General features: G+C 48.6%; 3 protein-coding genes across 3 annotated transcripts; all 3 read left to right on the plus strand.

Moving 5' to 3' along the window:
• Positions 1 to 1,895: 1,895 nt before the first annotated feature.
• On the plus strand, positions 1,896 to 3,758 carry LOC129054526 (proline-rich protein 20E-like). The gene is made up of 2 exons (XM_054546122.2): positions 1,896 to 1,947; positions 2,965 to 3,758. Exons 1-2 carry the CDS (start codon positions 1,896 to 1,898, stop codon positions 3,576 to 3,578), a joined length of 666 nt encoding a protein of 221 aa, XP_054402097.1. The 3' UTR covers positions 3,579 to 3,758.
• A 5,508-nt stretch (positions 3,759 to 9,266) lies between these two features.
• Positions 9,267 to 10,949, plus strand: LOC134759868 (proline-rich protein 20E-like). Its single transcript, XM_063714830.1, has 2 exons — positions 9,267 to 9,318; positions 10,336 to 10,949. The coding sequence occupies exons 1-2, from the start codon at positions 9,267 to 9,269 to the stop codon at positions 10,947 to 10,949; spliced, it is 666 nt and encodes a 221-aa protein (XP_063570900.1).
• Positions 10,950 to 16,614: 5,665 nt separating this feature from the next.
• Positions 16,615 to 18,393, plus strand: LOC134759857 (proline-rich protein 20E-like). Its single transcript, XM_063714821.1, has 2 exons — positions 16,615 to 16,666; positions 17,681 to 18,393. Exons 1-2 carry the CDS (start codon positions 16,615 to 16,617, stop codon positions 18,292 to 18,294), a joined length of 666 nt encoding a protein of 221 aa, XP_063570891.1. The 3' UTR covers positions 18,295 to 18,393.
• The last annotated feature ends 1,696 nt before the right edge of the window (positions 18,394 to 20,089 follow it).

Raw genomic sequence — 20,089 nt, forward strand, 5'->3', positions numbered from 1 at the left:
GTCTTGGGACAGAAAAGGTAAGTTACGACAACACATAGCAAAACCTGAACTCAACGAAAAACACAAACCAGAAGAATAATTAGCCGGGCATGGTGGCTTGCCCCTGTGGTCCCAGCTACTCGGGAGGTTGAGCGGGCAGGATCTCTTCAGCTCGGGAGTTCCAAACAAGCCTGGGCACACAGCGAAACCTCATCTCTCCAAAAAATACAGAAATTTTCCCGATGTGGTGGCGCGCACCTGTAGTCCAGCTACTGCGGAGGCTGAGACAGGAGAATCACTTGAACTCATTCTCCTGTCTCAGCCTCCCAAGTAGCCGCAGTGAGCCGAGAACGCGCCACTGCACTCCAGCCTGGGCTACAGAGCGAGGACCCGTCTCTCTAATAAACAAGAAGGCAAACCAACCAACTAACCCACTGTGGGTTCCCCTCCAGTGTCCTGGTGTCTTTCCTGCTGTCTTCCTCCGCCCGTGTGTGCACCCACAGCAATAAAAGACGGTGGTGTGTGCCTCACACGCATCTCCAGCCCCATCGCCGTCTCTCTCTGAGCTCGACTCGTTTTACAAAAGGCCGTTTGACAACCTCACCGGGCAACTCAAAAGCTCCTTCAACCCGATGTGCGCAAGCCAAGCTCCGCGTCTTCCCATTCAGAGCAGGTTCTTGGTCCACCTCCGTCTGAATGAACGGGCGGGCTACCAAGGCCGCAGTCTCTTCTCCAAGGGCTGTCCACACTGCGTCTCGCTTTCTCTTGTAAATTTCTCTCCCACCAGGGAACTTTCTCCTCCTCTACCTCCCTCAGTCTCAGTCTAATAGGACCCTGCGCCCAACCCCGAGGGCTGCAATAGCCTTCTTGCCTCTCCTGACTTATTCTGTGGACCCTGGGTTGGCTCTCCTTCACAGCCAGGCTGGTCGTTTTTGAAATGTGAACCCACTGCAGGACACCGTTCCATGGGTTTCCGCTGCCTTGGAACAAGACCAGCTCCTGCGCGGCCCCTGCCTCCACCTCGCACCACCTCTGGGCTTGGCCCTGGCCTCCCGTCCGTTCCCAGAACGTGCCGGACTCCCTTCCAGTCCGGGCCTCGGCACACTTTCTTCACTCCCCTGCCTCTCCCAACCCGGTTCAGGTCGACTCATTTCAAATTTTATGTATTCCACTTTTCAGCCCAAATATCCCGCCTTTGGATGCTTTCCTTGACCTCGCTCAGATGTAATCTAATCAAATCTTCCCATTAGCCACTTTCAGGGCACCACACCTCCCTTTTGCTGGCACTTAAAGGTCGCTCTGCAGTTTTTTCCTCAATGATTAGATTAATCAATCAACCACTGACTTCTAGAAATGGCGGCATCTCAGCAGGGCCCTATTTGACTGGCAGGGGACTGGCCCAATGCACCTCGCAAGCCCAGCCAGGCCCGCCCCAGCGGGCCCCCCTCTGACGACGCCCTTCCCTTACATGATTGCCTTGCTGCCATATAAGAGGGACCGCGCTCGGCCTCCAGCAGTCGGCTCTCTGCTGGGCTCGCAGCCAGAACCAGCTGCGCGCTCCTGCCTGCCTGCCTGCCTCCCTGCCTGCCTCCCTGCCTGCCTGCCTGCCTGCCTGCCTGCCTGCCTGCCGGAGGACGACCTCAGAGCTACAGCGGTGAACCTGTGGACACCTCCAGCTCCTCAGGCCTCTCTTCGTCGAAGAGTCTCCTAATTTTCAGATCTCCGGAGCCAGCTGTAGGAAGATCAGGTGTGTGTCTTGGTGTCCCTGAGGGGTGGATAGAGCTTGGATGGGTGCAGGTGGGGACAGAATCCTAATTTCCCTAGAAAGGCCATGTCCACCCCCCTGCCTTGTCACCCCCGTCTTCCTAAATCCGTTCTCTCTCGTTTTTCTCCCCAGCCCCTCCGGCAGATTGCTCATGGAGGAACCAAGGCCTTCCAAGCGGCTTCGCACCATGGCCCCTAATCAAGGTACATCAAACGCCCGACACTCTCTTTTGAATCTCGTTTGTTCCCCAATTCTTCCCCAATTGTTTAAATTCAAACTCAAACAAGCACTCTCTGTTTCACCTTCTCATGGCCTGCCTCAACCTGGGCCGGTTGTTATAAGTCAGCTCCCAGCTTCCACGTCGTCTGGGAAATTCCCTTCCCTCTTTTCAATTGTATCCCATTTCCCAAATCTGAGATTTCTTGTTGTTGTTCTTGTTCTTGTTTTGTTTTGTGTAGTTTTGTTTTACTGTTTCTCTGTAGTGGAGCAAGTCCTCACGCTACATCTTGACCTGTAATAAACCAGTACTTCCACCTTGTTCTTTTCTGGAGGAATTGGAATTTTATGGCTATTGCCACATTGTTCTCCAAACCATTTCCCTTCCTACACTGAGTGTCCTAAATCTTTTAATCTTATCTAGCTTCATAGATGCAAAAAAATAGAGCATCCATTGAAAGGAAATCATTTAAGATCTTGCTTATCTGAAACATCTTCATTCTACCCTCCCAGATTCTTCAGTGAAACTTTGGTTGGCTATGAAATTTTAGGTGGGAAATTCATTTCCCTTGAAATTTTGAAGTCACTTTCTGTTATGTTCTAGATTTGACTGCCGCTTTTGAGATGTCTGATTTTTGGGACGTGGAATCCTGGCCCTTTCCATGTCACCATTCCTTTCTCTTTCTCCCTCTCTCTAGAATCTTTTGGAATCTTCTGTCATCAGCACTCTGAAATTTTATGGTGATCTGTCTCAGTGACAATATACCTCTAATTTTCTTATACTTTATCCTTCTTTCCATCATTTTAGATTTTTGCTTTCTTCTCTGGGAGATCTTCTCCACTTCATTCTCAAATTTCCGTGGAGAGTTTTGTTTCTTCTCTCATAATTTTAGCATCAATGATCCCTATTTCCTCTGAGTATTTATTCCTAAAAGTATCCTATAACTGATTGATGGGTAAAATTCCTTCTATCTCTCTCTGCTCACACTCTGCTTCTCTTTTAGCCTCCGGTGGGCCTCCTAGAGAGCCAGGCTGCTCTGTTGTGGACCCTGAAGACTCCGTGGAAGCAGATGAGCCCGCACACCCAGCCCAACCCGCAAAACCCATTGCTTACGTGACACCCTTCAGATGGCAGCCCCCAGCTCCCACAGAGTCAGCTCGTCCGGCAGAGAGAGGCCGGCGCCGGGGAGGAAGCCGGCCTGCAGGGCGAGGCCGTGGCAGAGGCGGTGGGCCCCGCAGGGACGCTGGCCCGCGACAGGGGGCACAACGCTTGATGGGATCGGACGTGCACATCCAACTGGACCACCATGGAGAGCCAGGCCACCAGGGGGAACCGGAAATCAGGGAGACCGCAGCCTTCTCTCTTTCTGAAACAGGTCATCTGCCTGGAACTGTGCAGGAAGGCCCTGGCCCCGACGTGGCGCCACCTGAGCTGGGGCTTCAGGAGCCGCCCCCCGCTTCTGAGCCTCAGGCTGTCGCCGGGCAGCCCACGTTGACCCTCTATCACTGCGTCGGGTTTAGGGCTCTGGGCGACCCAGCTGTTTTACAAGTCATTGAAACCCCCCACGGCACCTATGTGCAGGGGGTCCCAGTGTTCTTCACCGACATTGCATGCTGACCTCTATTTGCCACCCACGTTGTTCCCAGCCCCCCTTTCTCCCACCTGGACTTTCCCCCCAGCCCCAGTTCTGCTCCACTCCTCCCCTCCAAACCCAACCGGAGCCCTCACCTTGTGTAGTCAGAATGGAGTATCCACACCCTCCTCCCAGGATCCTGACAGTAGTCCGTCTGCTTCCAATGCCCCTCTTGTCTCTGCTTTGCACCTTCTGTCAAAGTTACACATGCACGGAGTCCCTCAATGCTTGTTCAAATAAGCCAGCGGCCCCCCTAATCTTCTTGTGCTCATAGTAAAAGCCAATTAGAGATACTTGGAATGAAAAACAACGTTGTTGGAATCCAAAGTTATGTTGATGGTTTGCATCACAGAATAGACAGGACTGAGGAACGAATCAGCAAAAACTAGGTGCTTAGGCAAGAGAGAGACGGACAGTGTGAAAGAACAGTCATCCTGAGGACCGGAGGTCATCTAACATGGAGCTCTCCCGAGAGAGCCAGAACATGTGTATGACAGCAAAATACAAAGAAATCATGGCCAATGGTTTCTCCCAATGGAAGAAATCTATGAATCCTGAGCAGGATATAAGAATAACACCCGTTGAGAGTGTGAAGTATGGTGAAGAGAACATCCCAAAAGCTGCCTGAGAGCTGAGACCTACAAGGAAAGCAGAAGTAGGGTGACCTTAGACTTTGCCTGCCAGCATGGATGACTATGGAAAGCAATGGTGCAATATCCTCCGAGCTTCCAGAGGGAAATCACTCTGAATCTAGTGTTCTATGAGCAATCAAAAAATTGTTGGGGAGAGAAGGAGGCAGGCAGTTTCCGCTCAAGGTCACGGCCACATGAAGGGAGGAATGGCAGCCAGAAAAGGGAGGAAAAGGCAGAATCCTACTCAGACTGGACCCGAAGCCTGAGCTTCCCCTGAACTTAGACTACACAACTTATAACCTGCAAGCGGCTAAACCCCCTTTCTGTACAAGGCGATTGGAATGGAACTGTTATGCACAGTGAAAGTACAAGTCATGTTTTTCAGCCAGGAAAAAGCCAAACCAGACAACTTGGGAGAAGTGGGTTGCAGCCACAGTCAGTAACCAGGGAAATTAGGAAACTGTATTATTAAGTCTAGATAAGTATGATTCTGGAAAAAAGATTGATGACCTAGAATTAAAATTCCAGAAGACATTGATATAGGCATGTGGGGCATGGGAAAATTCACAAGGAGCTAGAAGTTGCTAAAGTTCTTCTCTCATGCCTGGAGACGATATAGTGGCTGAGTAGAAGAGCAATGAAACTCTAGACTCTGACACATTTTTAAGTCTCAATGTAGGTACCCGTTGGGAACCACTAAGAGAATTGGAATCAAAGAGATTGAGGAAAAAGGGGATCAAAGAAAATTTGATGAATCAAACAAAAGGTGTTAGGGGGGTTAACAGAAACAAGGAGAGTGCATGACTCACTGAAACCGCTGAATAAGGAATCGGCAATTCCACGGCAGCATCCTTGGCTTCCTCCTGACTTTAAGGGGAATATTTTAAATGTTTCACCATTAACCAAGATGTTTGCTGCAAGTTTCTCATAGATGTTTAAGTTGAGGTAGTTCCCATCTTTTCAGAGTGACAAAAGGTGTATTACGAATTTTTGTATTTTGTGTTCTATTCAGTAGGCTTTTATTAGCTGATTTTCACTCGTTTGTAAATGTCCAAATAAAATAAAGATAACTTTTTACATCAAAGATTGTTTTCTTGTGCATTCAATCCTTTTAAATAAACCTTTCTCTTAAGACTTGCTTTATACTACAGTTCTTTTACTAAAATTTCACCAATCACAAATATAAAATGTGTTTACTAAAAGCAGAAAAAAAGGTAGAAAAATAGTGTCTACGGTCTCTGTTCTCCATTCATATTGCATCTCTCCCCATAATCACATAAGTTTACACCAACAAACACATACAAGAAGAGCATCGTTTGTGGCTCGCGTTTAAAAACACCTGGCATGCCATGTGCCAGGGGTCATGCTGAAGTGACTATAGGGTCCAGGCGGGTAACGCGGGTGTGGTCAGGACCAGCGCCTCTGTGGAGCACGTGCGTCTCCAAAGTAGGAACAGGTGACTTTGTGTTGAAGCGTGGCATGGATCACAATGAGCACTGTGCAGCGGGAGCTGCTTCTTGGCTTGCCTTTGGGGTCTGTCATCCTTAAGCCAGAAAGCACCCTCACAGTCATCCTACACACATGTGCCACTATCTTCTTGCTGTATATCTGTCTGAAAGATGCACAGGTTTTACACTATGCAGGTGACGGTCCGCTGATACGCCGCTTCCAGGATATTTCTACCACCGAAGTGCTTCATTAAACATCTGTACGTGGAGTAAGACAGGGTCTCATTCAGTCACCCAGGCTGGAGTGCAGTGGTGCAATCACAGCTGAGTGCAGCCTGAACCTCCTCAGCTCAGGTGATCCTCCCACATCAGCTTGCTAAGTAGCTCAGACTCCAGGCAGGCTCCAAGATCCCTTGGTAATTTCTCTTGCTTTATTTATTCATTCATTTCTTGATTGATTTTCAAACAGAGTCTCACTCTTTCACCCAGGCTGGAGTGCAGTGAGTGGCTTCAGCTCACCGAGACCTCCATTCCCGGGGTTGAAGCGATCCTCATGCCTCAGCCTAATAAAAATAGAAAAATTAGCCAGGCATGGTGGTGGGCCACTATAGTCCCAGCTACTCAGGAGGCTGAGGCAGGAGAATCCTTTGAAGCCAGGAGGCGGAGGTTGCAGGAAGCCAAGATTGCCCCATTGCAGTGATCCGAGGTCATGCTATGGCACTGCAGCCTGAGTGACAAGAGGAAAAGTTTGTCTCAAATTGGAAAAAAAAAAAAGAAAAGAAAAAAAGAAAAAAAAAAGTTACCCAATAAGAAAGATAAAAGGGTTGAATGGAACCTTCATAAAAGAATCTATGGGTGTGGTCAGTGAGCACAGGAAACCCCAATAAGGATGAGAATAGGCAAATAAGCGTGGAGCATCCTGTGGTGCCAGGGAGAAAGGAGCAGCCCAAAACCAAACAAAACCAAAAGCTGCAGTGATGGGAGGTTGACAAAAGGACACAGAAGCCAACTAAAGGAGCTCCCGGTGGCCAAAGGTGGAAACTTTGAGTGACAAAGTAACTCACTAAATAATAAGTAATTGAATATTTAAGTTAAATATTTAACAAAATAATTAGTTCAATTATTAAATCATTCATCCCCTGAAGTATGGGATTATAAACCAAAGTATACAATAGACGTCCATAAGTCCATACTGATATAAATGAATGATTAAATAAATAAACACATGGGGAAGAATAGGCAAATCCTCCACCCAGGAGAACTCCAGATAATTTAGGTAGCTATTCCCCTGCAAGGAGATAAAGTATAACTTCCCTTTTTTAAAGTATAGGCTACAGGTAGTGACTTCCAAACAATACAGTAGAGAAAGAGTTGGGAAAATCACTTGATGGTGGAGAAACCTAATCAACACTGCCCCAGCCAGGTGACCAGGACTAATAGCAGCAGTGACAAGCCCTGCTGATGGTGCCTAGTCTAGACAGGATGGGATGGGAACGGCACTTTCCCTCTGCAATCTTCCTTACAAAAACATATAATTCCAGTCAGATCAGACGAACTTCAGGAGAGGACATCCTAAAATACATCTGACCAGTATTCAAAGTGTCAAGGTCAACAAAAACAAGGCCAGTGTGAGAAACTGTGGCAGCCAAGGGGAACCATGACTCATTGTAATGTGGTACCCTGGATGGGGTCTTGGGACAGAAAAGGTAAGTTACGACAACACATAGCAAAACCTAAACTCAACGAAAAACACAAACCAGAAGAATAATTAGCCGGGCATGGTGGCTTGCCCCTGTGGTCCCAGCTACTCGGGAGGTTGAGCGGGCAGGATCTCTTGAGCTCGGGAGTTCCAAACAAGCCTGGGCACACAGCGAAACCTCATCTCTCCAAAAAATACAGAAATTTTCCCGATGTGGTGGCGCGCACCTGTAGTCCAGCTACTGCGGAGGCTGAGACAGGAGAATCACTTGAACTCATTCTCCTGTCTCAGCCTCCCAAGTAGCCGCAGTGAGCCGAGAACGCGCCACTGCACTCCAGCCTGGGCTACAGAGCGAGGACCCGTCTCTCTAATAAACAAGAAGGCAAACCAACCAACTAACCCACTGTGGGTTCCCCTCCAGTGTCCTGGTGTCTTTCCTGCTGTCTTCCTCCGCCCGTGTGTGCACCCACAGCAATAAAAGACGGTGGTGTGTGCCTCACACGCATCTCCAGCCCCATCGCCGTCTCTCTCTGAGCTCGACTCGTTTTACAAAAGGCCGTTTGACAACCTCACCGGGCAACTCAAAAGCTCCTTCAACCCGATGTGCGCAAGCCAAGCTCCGCGTCTTCCCATTCAGAGCAGGTTCTTGGTCCACCTCCGTCTGAATGAACGGGCGGGCTACCAAGGCCTCAGTCTCTTCTCCAAGGGCTGTCCACACTGCGTCTCGCTTTCTCTTGTAAATTTCTCTCCCACCAGGGAACTTTCTCCTCCTCTACCTCCCTCAGTCTCAGTCTAATAGGACCCTGCGCCCAACCCCGAGGGCTGCAATAGCCTTCTTGCCTCTCCTGACTTATTCTGTGGACCCTGGGTTGGCTCTCCTTCACAGCCAGGCTGGTCGTTTTTGAAATGTGAACCCACTGCAGGACACCGTTCCATGGGTTTCCGCTGCCTTGGAACAAGACCAGCTCCTGCGCGGCCCCTGCCTCCACCTCGCACCACCTCTGGGCTTGGCCCTGGCCTCCCGTCCGTTCCCAGAACGTGCCGGACTCCCTTCCAGTCCGGGCCTCGGCACACTTTCTTCACTCCCCTGCCTCTCCCAACCCGGTTCAGGTCGACTCATTTCAAATTTTATGTATTCCACTTTTCAGCCCAAATGTCCCGCCTTTGGATGCTTTCCTTGACCTCGCTCAGATGTAATCTAATCAAATCTTCCCATTAGCCACTTTCAGGGCACCACACCTCCCTTTTGCTGGCACTTAAAGGTCGCTCTGCAGTTTTTTCCTCAATGATTAGATTAATCAATCAACCACTGACTTCTAGAAATGGCGGCATCTCAGCAGGGCCCTATTTGACTGGCAGGGGACTGGCCCAATGCACCTCGCAAGCCCAGCCAGGCCCGCCCCAGCGGGCCCCCCTCTGACGACGCCCTTCCCTTACATGATTGCCTTGCTGCCATATAAGAGGGACCGCGCTCGGCCTCCAGCAGTCGGCTCTCTGCTGGGCTCGCAGCCAGAACCAGCTGCGCGCTCCTGCCTGCCTGCCTGCCTCCCTGCCTGCCTCCCTGCCTGCCTGCCTGCCTGCCTGCCTGCCTGCCTGCCTGCCTGCCGGAGGACGACCTCAGAGCTACAGCGGTGAACCTGTGGACACCTCCAGCTCCTCAGGCCTCTCTTCGTCGAAGAGTCTCCTAATTTTCAGATCTCCGGAGCCAGCTGTAGGAAGATCAGGTGTGTGTCTTGGTGTCCCTGAGGGGTGGATAGAGCTTGGATGGGTGCAGGTGGGGACAGAATCCTAATTTCCCTAGAAAGGCCATGTCCACCCCCCTGCCTTGTCACCCCCGTCTTCCTAAATCCGTTCTCTCTCGTTTTTCTCCCCAGCCCCTCCGGCAGATTGCTCATGGAGGAACCAAGGCGTTCCAAGCGGCTTCGCACCATGGCCCCTAATCAAGGTACATCAAACGCCTGACACTCTCTTTTGAATCTCGTTTGTTCCCCAATTCTTCCCCAATTGTTTAAATTCAAACTCAAACAAGCACTCTCTGTTTCACCTTCTCATGGCCTGCCTCAACCTGGGCCGGTTGTTATAAGTCAGCTCCCAGCTTCCACGTCGTCTGGGAAATTCCTTTCCCTCTTTTCAATTGTATCCCATTTCCCAAATCTGAGATTTCTTGTTGTTGTTCTTGTTCTTGTTTTGTTTTGTGTAGTTTTGTTTTACTGTTTCTCTGTAGTGGAGCAAGTCCTCACGCTACATCTTGACCTGTAATAAACCAGTACTTCCACCTTGTTCTTTTCTGGAGGAATTGGAATTTTATGGCTATTGCCACATTGTTCTCCAAACCATTTCCCTTCCTACACTGAGTGTCCTAAATCTTTTAATCTTGTCTAGCTTCATAGATGCAAAAAAATAGAGCATCCATTGAAAGGAAATCATTTAAGATCTTGCTTATCTGAAACATCTTCATTCTACCCTCCCAGATTCTTCAGTGAAACTTTGGTTGGCTATGAAATTTTAGGTGGGAAATTCATTTCCCTTGAAATTTTGAAGTCACTTTCTGTTATGTTCTAGATTTGACTGCCGCTTTTGAGATGTCTGATTTTTGGGACGTGGAATCCTGGCCCTTTCCATGTCACCTTTCCTTTCTCTTTCTCCCTCTCTCTAGAATCTTTTGGAATCTTCTGTCATCAGCACTCTGAAATTTTATGGTGATCTGTCTCAGTGACAATATACCTCTAATTTTCTTGTACTTTATCCTTCTTTCCATCATTTTAGATTTTTGCTTTCTTCTCTGGGAGATCTTCTCCACTTCATTCTCAAACTTCCGTGGAGAGTTTTCTTTCTTCTCTCATAATTTTAGCATCCATGATCCCTATTTCCTCTGAGTATTTATTCTTAAAAGTATCCTATAACTGATTGATGGGTAAAATTCCTTCTATCTCTCTCTGCTCACACTCTGCTTCTCTTTTAGCCTCCGGTGGGCCTCCTAGAGAGCCAGGCTGCTCTGCTGTGGACCCTGAAGACTCCGTGGAAGCAGATGAGCCCGCACACCCAGCCCAACCCGCAAAACCCATTGCTTACGTGACACCCTTCAGATGGCAGCCCCCAGCTCCCACAGAGTCAGCTCGTCCGGCAGAGAGAGGCCGGCGCCGGGGAGGAAGCCGGCCTGCAGGGCGAGGCCGTGGCAGAGGCGGTGGGCCCCGCAGGGACGCTGGCCCGAGACGGGGGGCACAACGCTTGATGGGATCGGACGTGCACAACCAACTGGACCACCATGGAGAGCCAGGCCACCAGGGGGAACCGGAAATCAGGGAGACCGCAGCCTTCTCTCTTTCTGAAACAGGTCATCTGCCTGGAACTGCGCAGGAAGGCCCTGGCCCCGACGTGGCGCCACCTGAGCTGGGGCTTCAGGAGCCGCCCCCCGCTTCTGGGCCTCAGGCTGTCGCCGGGCAGCCCACGTTGACCCTCTATCCCTGCGTCGGATTTAGGGCTCTGGGTGACCCAGCTGTTTTACAAGTCATTCAAACCCCCCACGGCACCTATGTGAAGGGGGTCCCAGTGTTCTTCGCCGACATTGCATGCTGACCTCTATTTGCCATCCACGTTGTTCCCAGCCCCCCTTTCTTCCACCTGGACTTTCCCCCCAGCCCCAGTTCTGCTCCACTCCTCCCGTCCAAACCCAACCGGAGCCCTCACCTTGTGTAGTCAGAATGGAGTAACCACACCCTCCTCCCAGGATCCTGGCAGTAGACCGTCTGCTTCCAATGCCCCTCTTGTCTCTGCTTTGCACCTTCTGTCAAAGTTACACATGCACGGAGTTCCTCAATGCTTGTTCAAATAAGCCAGCGGCCCCCCTAATTTTCTTGTGCTCATAGTAAAAGCCAATTAGAGATACTTGGAATGAAAAACAACGTTGTTGGAATCCAAAGTTATGTTGATGGTTTGCATCACAGAATAGACAGGACTGAGGAACGAATCAGTAAAAACTAGGTGCTTAGGCAAGAGAGAGACGGACAGTGTGAAAGAACAGTCATCCTGAGGACCGGAGGTCATCTAACATGGAGCTCTCCCGAGAGAGCCAGAACATGTGTATGACAGCAATATACAAAGAAATCATGGCCAATGATTTCTCCCAATGGAAGAAGTCTGTGAGTCCTGAGCAGGATACAAGAATAACACCCGTTGAGAGTATGAAGTATGGTGAAGAGAACATCCCAAAAGCTGCCTGAGAGCTGAGACTTACAAGGAAAGCAGAAGTAGGGTGACCTTAGACTTTGCCTGCCAGCATGGATGACTATGGAAAGCAATGGTGCAATATCCTCAGAGCTTCCAGAGGGAACTCACTCTGAATCTAGTGTTCTATGCGCAATCAAAGAAATTGTTGGGGAGAGAAGGAGGCAGGCAGTTTCCGCTCAAGGGCACGGCCACATGAAGGGAGGAATGGCATCCAGAAAAGGGAGGAAAAGGCAGAATCCTACTCAGACTGGACCTGAAGCCTGAGCTTCCCCTGAACTTAGACTACACAACTTATGACGTGCAAGCGGCTAAACCCCCTTTCTGTACAAGGCGACTGGAATGGAACTGTTATGCACAGTGAAAGTACAAGTCATGTTTTTCAGCCAGGAAAAAGCCAAACCAGACCACTTGGGAGAAGCGGGATGCAGCCACAGTCAGTAACCAGGGAAATTAGGAAACTGTATTATTAAGTCTAGATAAGTATGATTCTGGAAAAAGGATTGATGACCTAGAATTAAAATTCCAGAAGACATTGATATAGGCATGTGGGGCATGGGAAAATTCACAAGGAGCTAGAAGTTGCTAAAGTTCTTCTCTCATGCCTGGAGACGATATAGTGGCTGAATAGAAGAGCAATGAAACTCTAGACTCTGACACATTTTTAAGTCTCAATGCAGGTACCCGTTGGGAACCACTAAGAGAATTGGAATCAAAGAGATTGAGGAAAAAGGGGATCAAAGAAAATTTGATGAATCAAACAAAAGTTGTTAGGGGGGTTAACAGAAACAAGGAGAGTGCATGACTCACTGAAACCGCTGAATAAGGAATCGGCAATTCCATGGCAGCATCCTTGGCTTCCTCCTGACTTTAAGGGGAATATTTTAAATGTTTCACCATTAACCAAGATGTTTGCTGCAAGTTTCTCATAGATGTTTAAGTTGAGGTAGTTCCCATCTTTTCAGAGTTTGACAAAAGGTGTATTACGAATTTTTGTATTTTGTGTTCTATTCAGTAGGCTTTTATTAGCTGATTTTCACTCGTTTGTAAATGTCCAAATAAAATAAAGATAACTTTTTACATCAAAGATTGTTTTCTTGTGCATTCAATCCTTTTAAATAAACCTTTCTCTTACGACTTGCTTTATACTACAGTTCTTTTACTAAAATTTCACCAATCACAAATATAAAATGTGTTTACTAAAAGCAGAAAAAAAGGTAGAAAAATAGTGTCTACGGTCTCTGTTCTCCATTCATATTGCATCTCTCCCCATAATCACATAAGTTTACACCAACAAACACATACAAGAAGAGCATCGTTTGTGGCTCGCGTTTAAAAACACCTGGCATGCCATGTGCCAGGGGTCATGCTGAAGTGACTATAGGGTCCAGGCGGGTAACGCGGGTGTGGTCAGGACCAGCGCCTCTGTGGAGCACGTGCGTCTCCAAAGTAGGAACAGGTGACTTTGTGTTGAAGCGTGGCGTGGATCACAATGAGCACTGTGCAGTGGGAGCTGCTTCTTGGCTTGCCTTTGGGGTCTGTCCTCCTTAAGCCAGAAAGCACCCTCACAGTCATCCTACACACATGTGCCACTATCTTCTTGCTGTATATCTGTCTGAAAGATGCACAGGTTTTACACTATGCAGGTGACGGTCCGCTGATACGCCGCTTCCAGGATATTTCTACCACCGAAGTGCTTCATTAAACATCTGTACGTGGAGTAAGACAGGGTCTCATTCAGTCACCCAGGCTGGAGTGCAGTGGTGCAATCACAGCTGAGTGCAGCCTGAACCTCCTCAGCTCAGGTGATCCTCCCACATCAGCTTGCTAAGTAGCTCAGACTCCAGGCAGGCTCCAAGATCTCTTGGTAATTTCTCTTGCTTTATTTATTCATTCATTTCTTGATTGATTTTCAAACAGAGTCTCACTCTTTCACCCAGGCTGGAGTGCAGTGAGTGGCTTCAGCTCACCGAGACCTCCATTCCCGGGGTTGAAGCGATCCTCATGCCTCAGCCTAATAAAAATAGAAAAATTAGCCAGGCATGGTGGTGGGCCACTATAGTCCCAGCTACTCAGGAGGCTGAGGCAGGAGAATCCTTTGAAGCCAGGAGGCGGAGGTTGCAGGAAGCCAAGATTGCCCCATTGCAGTGATCCGAGGTCATGCTATGGCACTGCAGCCTGAGTGACAAGAGGAAAAGTTTGTCTCAAATTGGAAAAAAAAAAAAAAGAAAAGAAAAAAAGAAAAAAAAAAGTTACCCAATAAGAAAGATAAAAGTGTTGAATGGAACCTTCATAAAAGAATCTATGGGTGTGGTCAGTGAGCACAGGAAACCCCAATAAGGATGAGAATAGGCAAATAAGCGTGGAGCATCCTGTGGTGCCAGGGAGAAAGGAGCAGCCCAAAACCAAACAAAACCAAAAGCTGCAGTGATGGGAGGTTGACAAAAGGACACAGAAGCCAACTAAAGGAGCTCCCGGTGGCCAAAGGTGGAAACTTTGAGTGACAAAGTAACTCACTAAATAATAAGTAATTGAATATTTAAGTTAAATATTTAACAAAATAATTAGTTCAATTATTAAATCATTCATCCCCTGAAGTATGGGATTATAAACCAAAGTATACAATAGACGTCCATAAGTCCATACTGATATAAATGAATGATTAAATAAATAAACACATGGGGAAGAATAGGCAAATCCTCCACCCAGGAGAACTCCAGATAATTTAGGTAGCTATTCCCCTGCAAGGAGATAAAGTATAACTTCCCTTTTTTAAAGTATAGGCTACAGGTAGTGACTTCCAAACAATACAGTAGAGAAAGAGTTGGGAAAATCACTTGATGGTGGAGAAACCTAATCAACACTGCCCCAGCCAGGTGACCAGGACTAATAGCAGCAGTGACAAGCCCTGCTGATGGTGCCTAGTCTAGACAGGATGGGATGGGAACGGCACTTTCCCTCTGCAATCTTCCTTACAAAAACATATAATTCCAGTCAGATCAGACGAACTTCAGGAGAGGACATCCTAAAATACATCTGACCAGTATTCAAAGTGTCAAGGTCAACAAAAACAAGGCCAGTGTGAGAAACTGTGACAGCCAAGGGGAACCATGACTCATTGTAATGTGGTACCCTGGATGGGGTCTTGGGACAGAAAAGGTAAGTTACGACAAAACATAGCAAAACCTAAACTCAGCGAAAAACACAAACCAGAAAAATAATTAGCCGGGCATGGTGGCTTGCCCCTGTGGTCCCAGCTACTCGGGAGGTTGAGCGGGCAGGATCTCTTGAGCTCGGGAGTTCCAAACAAGCCTGGGCACATAGCGAAACCTCATCTCTCCAAAAAATACAAAAATTTTCCCGATGTGGTGGCGCGCACCTGTAGTCCAGCTACTGCGGAGGCTGAGACAGGAGAATCACTTGAACTCATTCTCCTGTCTCAGCCTCCCAAGTAGCCGCAGTGAGCCGAGAACGCGCCACTGCACTCCAGCCTGGGCTACAGAGCGAGAACCCGTCTCTCTAAAAAACAAGAAGGCAAACCAACCAACTAACCCACTGTGGGTTCCCCTCCAGTGTCCTGGTGTCTTTCCTGCTGTCTTCCTCCGCCCGTGTGTGCACCCACAGCAATAAAAGACGGTGGTGTGTGTCTCACAACGCATCTCCAGCCCCATCGCCGTCTCTCTCTGAGCTCGACTCGTTTTACGAAAGGCCGTTTGACAACCTCACCGGGCAACTCAAAAGCTCCTTCAACCCGATGTGCGCAAGCCAAGCTCCGCGTCTTCCCATTCAGAGCAGGTTCTTGGTCCACCTGTGTCTGAATGAACGGGCGGGCTACCAAGGCCGCAGTCTCTTCTCCAAGGACTGTCCACACTGCGTCTCGCTTTCTCTTGTAAATTTCTCTCCCACCAGGGAACTTTCTCCTCCTCTACCTCCCTCAGTCTCAGTCTAATAGGACCCTGCGCCCAACCCCGAGGGCTGCAATAGCCTTCTTGCCTCTCCTGACTTATTCTGTGGACCCTGGGTTGGCTCTCCTTCACAGCCAGGCTGGTCGTTTTTGAAATGTGAACCCACTGCAGGACACCGTTCCATGGGTTTCCGCTGCCTTGGAACAAGACCAGCTCCTGCGCGGCCCCTGCCTACACCACGCACCACCTCTGGGCTTGGCCCTGGCCTCCCGTCCGTTCCCAGAACGTGCCGGACTCCCTTCCAGTCCGGGCCTCGGCACACTTTCTTCACTCCCCTGCCTCTCCCAACCCGGTTCAGGTCGACTCATTTCAAATTTTATGTATTCCACTTTTCAGCCCAAATATCCCGCCTTTGGATGCTTTCCTTGACCTCGCTCAGATGTAATCTAATCAAAATCTTCCCATTAGCCACTTTCAGGGCACCACACCTCCCTTTTCCTGGCACTTAAAGGTCGCTCTGCATTTTTTTCCTCAATGATTAGATTAATCAATCAACCACTGACTTCTAGAAATGGCGGCATCTCAGCAGGGCCCCATTTGACTGGCAGGGGACTGACCCAATGCACCTCGCAAGCCCGGCCAGGCCCGCCCCAGCGGGCCCCCCTCTGACGACGCCCTTCCCTTACGTGATTGCCTTGCTGCCATATAAGAGGGACCGCGCTCGGCCTCCAGCAGTCGGCTCTCTGCTGGGCTCGGAGCCAGAACCAGCTGCGCGCTCCTGCCTGCCTGCCTGCCTGCCTGCCTGCCTGCCTGCCTGGCTGCGGGAGGACGACCTCAGAGCTACAGCGGTGAACCTGTGGACACCTCCAGCTCCTCAGGCCTCTCTTCGTCGAAGAGTCTCCTAATTTTCAGATCTCCGGAGCCAGCTGTATAGGAAGATCAGGTGTGTGTCTTGGTGTCCCTGAGGGGTGGATAGAGCTTGGATGGGTGCAGGTGGGGACAGAATCCTAATTCCCCTAGAAAGGCCATGTCCATCCCCCTGCCTTGTCACCCCCGTCTTCCTAAATCCGTTCTCTCTCGTTTTTCTCCCCAGCCCCTCCGGCAGATTGCTCATGGAGGAACCAAGGCCTTCCAAGCGGCTTCGCACCATGGCCCCTAATCAAGGTACATCAAACGCCTGACACTCTCTTTTGAACCTCGTTTGTTCCCCAATTCTTCCCCAATTGTTTAAATTCGAACTCAATCAAGCACTCTCTGTTTCACCTTCTCATGGCCTGCCTCGACCTGGGCCGGTTGTTATAAGTCAGCTCCCAGCTTCCACGTCGTCTGGGAAATTCCTTTCCCTCTTTTGACTTGTATCCCATTTCCCAAATCTGAGATTTCTTGTTGTTCTTGTTCTTGTTTTGTTTTGTGTAGTTTTGTTTTACTGTTTCTCTGTAGTGGAGCAAGTCCTCACGCTACATCTTGACCTGTAATAAACCAGTACTTCCACCTTGTTCTTTTCTGGAGGAATTGGAATTTTATGGCTATTGCCGCATTGTTCTCCAAACCATTTCCCTTCCTACACTGAGTGTCCTAAATCTTTTAATCTTGTCTAGCTTCATAGATGCAAAAAAATAGAGCATCCATTGAAAGGAAATCATTTAAGATCTTGCTTATCTGAAACATCTTCATTCTACCCTCCCAGATTCTTCAGTGAAACTTTTTTTGGCTATGAAATTTTAGGTGGGAAATTCATTTCCCTTGAAATTTTGAAGTCACTTTCTGTTATGTTCTAGATTTGACTGCCGCTTTTGAGATGTCTGATTTTTGGGACGTGGAATCCTGGCCCTTTCCATGTCACCTTTCCTTTCTCTTTCTCCCTCTCTCTAGAATCTTTTGGAATCTTCTGTCATCAGCACTCTGAAATTTTATGGTGATCTGTCTCAGTGACAATATACCTCTAATTTTCTTATACTTTATCCTTCTTTCCATCATTTTAGATTTTTGCTTTCTTCTCTGGGAGATCTTCTCCACTTCATTCTCAAATTTCCGTGGAGAGTTTTGTTTCTTCTCTCATAATTTTAGCATCAATGATCCCTATTTCCTCTGAGTATTTATTCCTAAAAGTATCCTATAACTGATTGATGGGTAAAATTCCTTCTATCTCTCTCTGCTCACACTCTGCTTCTCTTTTAGCCTCCGGTGGGCCTCCTAGAGAGCCAGGCTGCTCTGTTGTGGACCCTGAAGACTCCGTGGAAGCAGATGAGCCCGCACACCCAGCCCAACCCGCAAAACCCATTGCTTACGTGACACCCTTCAGATGGCAGCCCCCAGCTCCCACAGAGTCAGCTCGTCCGGCAGAGAGAGGCCGGCGCCGGGGAGGAAGCCGGCCTGCAGGGCGAGGCCGTGGCAGAGGCGGTGGGCCCCGCAGGGACGCTGGCCCGCGACGGGGGGAACAACGCTTGATGGGATCGGACGTGCACATCCAACTGGACCACCATGGAGAGCCAGGCCACCAGGGGGAACCGGAAATCAGGGAGACCGCAGCCTTCTCTCTTTCTGAAACAGGTCATCTGCCTGGAACTGTGCAGGAAGGCCCTGGCCCCGACGTGGCGCCACCTGAGCTGGGGCTTCAGGAGCCGCCCCCCGCTTCTGAGCCTCAGGCTGTCGCCGGGCAGCCCACGTTGACCCTCTATCACTGCGTCGGGTTTAGGGCTCTGGGCGACCCAGCTGTTTTACAAGTCATTGAAACCCCCCACGGCACCTATGTGCAGGGGGTCCCAGTGTTCTTCACCGACATTGCATGCTGACCTCTATTTGCCACCCACGTTGTTCCCAGCCCCCCTTTCTCCCACCTGGACTTTCCCCCCAGCCCCAGTTCTGCTCCACTCCTCCCCTCCAAACCCAACCGGAGCCCTCACCTTGTGTAGTCAGAATGGAGTATCCACACCCTCCTCCCAGGATCCTGACAGTAGTCCGTCTGCTTCCAATGCCCCTCTTGTCTCTGCTTTGCACCTTCTGTCAAAGTTACACATGCACGGAGTCCCTCAATGCTTGTTCAAATAAGCCAGCGGCCCCCCTAATCTTCTTGTGCTCATAGTAAAAGCCAATTAGAGATACTTGGAATGAAAAACAACGTTGTTGGAATCCAAAGTTATGTTGATGGTTTGCATCACAGAATAGACAGGACTGAGGAACGAATCAGCAAAAACTAGGTGCTTAGGCAAGAGAGAGACGGACAGTGTGAAAGAACAGTCATCCTGAGGACCGGAGGTCATCTAACATGGAGCTCTCCCGAGAGAGCCAGAACATGTGTATGACAGCAAAATACAAAGAAATCATGGCCAATGGTTTCTCCCAATGGAAGAAATCTATGAATCCTGAGCAGGATATAAGAATAACACCCGTTGAGAGTGTGAAGTATGGTGAAGAGAACATCCCAAAAGCTGCCTGAGAGCTGAGACCTACAAGGAAAGCAGAAGTAGGGTGACCTTAGACTTTGCCTGCCAGCATGGATGACTATGGAAAGCAATGGTGCAATATCCTCCGAGCTTCCAGAGGGAAATCACTCTGAATCTAGTGTTCTATGAGCAATCAAAAAATTGTTGGGGAGAGAAGGAGGCAGGCAGTTTCCGCTCAAGGTCACGGCCACATGAAGGGAGGAATGGCAGCCAGAAAAGGGAGGAAAAGGCAGAATCCTACTCAGACTGGACCCGAAGCCTGAGCTTCCCCTGAACTTAGACTACACAACTTATAACCTGCAAGCGGCTAAACCCCCTTTCTGTACAAGGCGATTGGAATGGAACTGTTATGCACAGTGAAAGTACAAGTCATGTTTTTCAGCCAGGAAAAAGCCAAACCAGACAACTTGGGAGAAGTGGGTTGCAGCCACAGTCAGTAACCAGGGAAATTAGGAAACTGTATTATTAAGTCTAGATAAGTATGATTCTGGAAAAAAGATTGATGACCTAGAATTAAAATTCCAGAAGACATTGATATAGGCATGTGGGGCATGGGAAAATTCACAAGGAGCTAGAAGTTGCTAAAGTTCTTCTCTCATGCCTGGAGACGATATAGTGGCTGAGTAGAAGAGCAATGAAACTCTAGACTCTGACACATTTTTAAGTCTCAATGTAGGTACCCGTTGGGAACCACTAAGAGAATTGGAATCAAAGAGATTGAGGAAAAAGGGGATCAAAGAAAATTTGATGAATCAAACAAAAGTTGTTAGGGGGGTTAACAGAAACAAGGAGAGTGCATGACTCACTGAAACCGCTGAATAAGGAATCGGCAATTCCATGGCAGCATCCTTGGCTTCCTCCTGACTTTAAGGGGAATATTTTAAATGTTTCACCATTAACCAAGATGTTTGCTGCAAGTTTCTCATAGATGTTTAAGTTGAGGTAGTTCCCATCTTTTCAGAGTGACAAAGGGTGTATTACGAATTTTTGTATTTTGTGTTCTATTCAGTAGGCTTTTATTAGCTGATTTTCACTCGTTTGTAAATGTCCAAATAAAATAAAGATAACTTTTTACATCAAAGATTGTTTTCTTGTGCATTCAATCCTTTTAAATAAACCTTTCTCTTAAGACTTGCTTTATACT

The sequence above is a fragment of the Pongo abelii genome, chromosome 14, assembly GCF_028885655.2.
Source record: "Pongo abelii isolate AG06213 chromosome 14, NHGRI_mPonAbe1-v2.0_pri, whole genome shotgun sequence".
In the NCBI taxonomy this organism is placed as follows: domain Eukaryota; kingdom Metazoa; phylum Chordata; class Mammalia; order Primates; family Hominidae; genus Pongo; species Pongo abelii.

Excerpts from the sequence above, each read along its gene's own strand:
- LOC134759868 (XM_063714830.1), top strand. The coding sequence starts at position 9,267 with ATGGAGGAACCAAGGCGTTCCAAGCGGCTTCGCACCATGGCCCCTAAT. Across the intron at positions 9,319-10,335 it reads CACCATGGCCCCTAATCAAG|CCTCCGGTGGGCCTCCTAGA; the intron begins GTACATCAAACG and ends CTTCTCTTTTAG.
- LOC134759857 (XM_063714821.1), top strand. The coding sequence starts at position 16,615 with ATGGAGGAACCAAGGCCTTCCAAGCGGCTTCGCACCATGGCCCCTAAT. Across the intron at positions 16,667-17,680 it reads CACCATGGCCCCTAATCAAG|CCTCCGGTGGGCCTCCTAGA; the intron begins GTACATCAAACG and ends CTTCTCTTTTAG.
- LOC129054526 (XM_054546122.2), top strand. The coding sequence starts at position 1,896 with ATGGAGGAACCAAGGCCTTCCAAGCGGCTTCGCACCATGGCCCCTAAT. Across the intron at positions 1,948-2,964 it reads CACCATGGCCCCTAATCAAG|CCTCCGGTGGGCCTCCTAGA; the intron begins GTACATCAAACG and ends CTTCTCTTTTAG.